Source organism: Danio rerio, chromosome 8 (genome assembly GCF_049306965.1).
Source record: "Danio rerio strain Tuebingen ecotype United States chromosome 8, GRCz12tu, whole genome shotgun sequence".
Taxonomy (NCBI): domain Eukaryota; kingdom Metazoa; phylum Chordata; class Actinopteri; order Cypriniformes; family Danionidae; genus Danio; species Danio rerio.
In genome coordinates, this window is record NC_133183.1 from 50092423 (window position 1) to 50097287 (window position 4865).

Genomic DNA, 4865 nt, shown 5'->3' on the forward strand with positions numbered 1-4865 from the left:
CAGTAGGCTAGTCAACATTGGCTCATAAAACCTTGCATTATTATTATTTATCCTTATAATTATTATAATTTAATTATAAATTATTATTATAAGTATATTTGTTTAAATGTTCTAAAAGCAAAATGTTTATAAACGTGTAAAATGTACTTTAATATTTCTACAAAAGGATGTAGGCTGTAGATATTATTCCATTCATTATATTATTTGCTTATTATTAATACGATGACAATAGTGTTTTGATCCACTTCAAATGTTGACTGTACTCACGCTATGATTCATCCTCTCCTCATTGATATTCATATTTGTGTCAAGCAACAACACTAAGCATCGTGTCATTAAGCATGACATAATCGCGGTAGTTTCTAATGCTTAGACCAGCATTCAGTGTGGCACGGCAGCACTGCTTTGAACGCCCTGTGACGAAATTTAATGATTGTTTATTTGCTCAGGCAATAGGAATTTGACTGAGAGCCAATAAGCGAAGGTCTTGCGTGATCTTAGCAGGAAGCAGCACTGGATTGACTTGACTGAGGGCTCGATCATATTTTCACTGCGCCGAAACTGAACGAGTGGGCTGTTTGTTTTTGGGCGTTGAACACGTGGGAGAATCGTGTATATAAAGAGTGGATGTAATGAAGTGGCGATTATTAAACCACCAGTTATGGAGAAGGCAAACGAACAAGCAGACATGCTTTTTATAGAGTCTGAGCCGGAGAACCGCCTGCGGTTACAGTACCGCTCACTGCGGCGACAAGTGTTGTTCATCCAGACCTTCAGCGTGCTATTCTGCGTCACTTGCTGCACCTTCACGCTTATGTATCACGCAAACGCGTCCAGCTGCAAGGTAAGGCTTACGTTCAACCTCAAACATTCTTGCTGACAGGCGAATAATTTATGTAATAGTATTTGTCATCTAATATACTATCTATCTATCTATCTATCTATCTATCTATCTATCTATCTATCTATCTATCTATCTATCTATCTATCTATCTATCTATCTATCTATCTATCTATCTAATGTATATAGACTACTATGTATATATACTGTATATAATCTGCATGTAGCACAACCTTATTTATACACTTCACAAAATCAACTTGACTTATTTTCCACTGGTCTTTCTGAGCTCAATAACTCATTCTTTATTAACTTTATTAACTCATCATTTAGTGAAATCTTGCATCGCTCACACTTGATTAAGTGCATAATGCATATTATTTTTTACTAGTAATAAATATAATACATATTTGACTATTGTATCTTCAAAATCAAAAGTGATTTTATTTGCATAAATGTGTTAACATGTTAATTTAATAATGTTTCATCATCATTCAGCATGACAGATGTGTTTATATGTACATATACCTGTTGACTCTACTTATTAAATGTGACCATAGACCACAAAAGCAGTCTTATGTTGCACAGAAATATGTTAGGCAGTAGGCAAAACACATAGTAAAATACATTTCCAAAAATCAATAGATAAGTAAAGATCATGTTCAATGAAGATATTAAAAAAGCCTGCTGTGTATATATTAAAGCAAATTTAATTAATTATGAAAAAGGCAAAAACATGCTGCATAAATATCTTTAATGTAAAGTTGATTTAAATAATAATTATTAATTAATGCTAATGATTACTGGTGTAGTGTCACTATTAGTAAGAAAGAAGTAGCTTTAACAGTACAATGACATGATGTCATATAGACATGAACTAGTAAAATTAGGACAGGTGCTAGAAACAAATGTAGCAAAACATGGTAAGAAATGTGTTACAAGTAACAACAGAATATGATAATTACTAAAAGCAAAGAAATAAATACCATAGTATCCTATGAAGATGTATTAATGTATACTACATATTACACGTTTTGATAACTTGTAAAACGTGTAGTGCACAACTATGCCTGAAATTAGTCTTTAAATGAAATCATTTGGAATCCATTGTGTGTGAATTTTGCTGATTTAAGGTTTCTCACTTTTTAACAGGACAATATCGCTGAAGAGCCACCTAGAACTGGTAAGTTCACTGATTGCCATTGAAGCTAAACTGATCTGAATCTAGAATCTTTCGTGGTGTTATACAGTGCATTTTAAATATGACTTCTTTAGAACAAATTCTTGGTATCTTACTAATAAAAATCTGAATTATTTTTATTGATATAGAGATGCAGCGTATTGAATCTAATCGAAGAGACACAACTTTCATTCATCTCAAAGGTAAGATGTGCACTAAGAAGCAATTTACAAGAGAAGCAGAAAGCATAATCCCTATAAAAAAAAAAACTAACGGAAAAGCAAGGAAGAGTTGCTTTAAATAGCCCTTGATTACATTTTGAAAATTAACTATTTAGCTTTTTTAAAGGGATAATTGAGTGTTTCATAAGATATATATCACAGGTGAAAAAAAACATTGTGAACCAGATCTTTGACAATAGCATGCAATTTTCATTTTCAAAGATTTCATGACACTATTGAAGTGGTTTCTCTGATTTTTGGTCTTGTTAATTTCACTGAATTGCATCTTAACCATCCGTCAGCAGAGTATTAGCAGAGCAGCTGCTTAATATTTAATAGCACCATAATTAAATGTTATAAATCCATTTAATCAGTTAAGACTAACCATAACTTTATTGTATAAAATTGTGCTCTTATTCATAGGGGAACAACTTTAAGTGCTACATTAGCACCTGCATCTACAAAAAGAACCACTAAAGAACCATTACTGATGCTATATGTGACCCTGGACCACAAAACTAGTTTATGTTGAAAGGTTGTGTTGTTGGCAATAGACAAAAATACATTGAATGGTATAAAATTTTATGCCAAAAATCATTTCAATATTAAGTAAATTAATATTAAGTTCATGTTGTAACTATAACAAAATTTCAAATTACCACATTTTTGATTAGCAATGTGCATTGCTGAGAACTTACTGTACTATGGACTAATTTAAAGGCAATTTTCACTGTATTTTTATTAGTTTGAACCCTCAGACTCCAGATAGGTGCATCTCAGAACAAATATAGTTCTATACGAACAAACTATACATAATTGTAAAGCTTATTTATTTAGTATTCAGATAATGAATAAATCTCAATGACATTTATGACTGGTTTTGTGATCCATGGTCACATATACTGTAGCACTTACAGTGGTTCCCCTATGATTTTGAGCCAAAGAACCACTTAGCACCTGAGCTACTACAAAGAACTGTGAGACACACTGTGAAAATTTCCTTGCTCGGTTAAACATAATTTTGGGAATATTTAAAAAAGGAAAACTATTTCAGTTGTTTGGGCTAACAATTCTGACTTCAACTGTATATTGACACATTTCTCTTCTTTCTAGTCAAACACAACATACTTGCCGTTAAGACTAGAGATGTGCCATGGACCAAGTATTCAACACAAGATCTTCCAGATTATAGTGGATACTTCGCTTTGTCTGAAGATGGTACATCTCTGGAAGTCAAACGTTCGGGAACATACAAAGTTTCTCTACAGATTACGTACAGAGGACTTGATAACTACATCAAAGAAACCACTCTGCAGCAGGATATTAAAACCTATTCTCACGGCTATGAAGCACCCATTTTTCTGCTTACTTCAATGGAAACATTGAACTTTACATCCCCATACTGGAAAAAGAGTATTTTCTCTGAAGGTATTTTTTCTCTTGAAGCTGGGGATAAACTCAGCGTAGAGTCCAACAATCTACCCCTCATTGACCGTTTTCACCAAACAACTTTCTTTGTGGTTTATCCACATTTTTCATCATGGTGAAAATTGAAGTAATGATGTACTATATTCATATGTCTGAGATTAGTTTGTGATTCAGTCATTTGGATCTCGGATATGTTGTATGGAAGAAAAAATATACAGGTCATGGTGTCATGGTAAAACTGGGGTAATTTGAAATATACCGGCACTGTTGTGTTTTGACAAGCTACTTTAATTAACTTTTACTAAAACCATAGTACCTGTTGTTGTTGTTGTTTTTTTTTTTAATGACAGGATTGTTGCTTTACAGATCGAATCAGGCATTGACTTGCATTTTTAAAAACTAAGTTTGAAAGCAAGGCAATTGTGGAGGAATTGTAATTTTATTGTATTTATAGTGAATGATGTCTGTTGAAGTGCATAAACAAATGTAAACATTTTCTAAAAGCTTAGGGTTTGAGGTACTTATTCAAAGGTTCAAGAAAAGAACATGGATTGATGAGAATGACCCATATCTCTACACTATCCCTGTATTTACTTATTTAGTGACTCCCTGCTCTGTTGTGTTTTTATGGTGCTTCTTGGGTGCTGTCATAGGAATTAGATGACTATAAATTACTTTTGGGTTGGCAATTTACAGAAATCAACAAGTATCGTTTTGTAGGGACTCACATGAAGGATCATCTAATGTACATATTCAAAGTTGCTTATTTATTTGGACAAAAGTCATCAATAAATACTTCTACATAAAAGCTGTTGCCTAGTAATTTTTATTTATTAATCACACACACACACACACACACACACACACACACACACACACACACACACACACACACACATTTCTTACGACAATTGATTTATGCAGTACTGGAAAGTGTCTGTATCCCAAGTTACAGTATCCCAAGGCCCAAGTTGTTTTTTACATGCATTTTTTGTTTCTCTTTGCTATTTGGGCTCATCAGAACCTAATTAGAATAAGAATAGAAGTATCATCTTTTGATATGATGTACTTTTAGAGAAAAACAATGTCCATATATGTGGACTCGTGGTCCGAATTCACATAAAACACTTTTTTCCTGAATGTTTTTAATGCATTTATATCATAGACATTTTTTTTAATCTTGCTTTGACTATCA

At 32.9% G+C, this 4865-nt stretch overlaps 1 protein-coding gene across 1 annotated transcript; it reads left to right on the plus strand.

Moving 5' to 3' along the window:
• Positions 1-507: 507 nt before the first annotated feature.
• Positions 508-4478, plus strand: si:ch211-158d24.4. Its single transcript, NM_001430851.1, has 4 exons — positions 508-844; positions 1994-2024; positions 2171-2224; positions 3356-4478. The coding sequence occupies exons 1-4, from the start codon at positions 662-664 to the stop codon at positions 3787-3789; spliced, it is 702 nt and encodes a 233-aa protein (NP_001417780.1). The 5' UTR covers positions 508-661; the 3' UTR covers positions 3790-4478.
• Positions 4479-4865: the final 387 nt, after the last annotated feature.

Coding starts and splice junctions, on each gene's coding strand:
- si:ch211-158d24.4 (NM_001430851.1), top strand. CDS start 662: ATGGAGAAGGCAAACGAACAAGCAGACATGCTTTTTATAGAGTCTGAG. Junction 845..1,993: donor CAAACGCGTCCAGCTGCAAG/GTAAGGCTTACG, acceptor ACTTTTTAACAG/GACAATATCGCTGAAGAGCC. Junction 2,025..2,170: donor TGAAGAGCCACCTAGAACTG/GTAAGTTCACTG, acceptor TTATTGATATAG/AGATGCAGCGTATTGAATCT.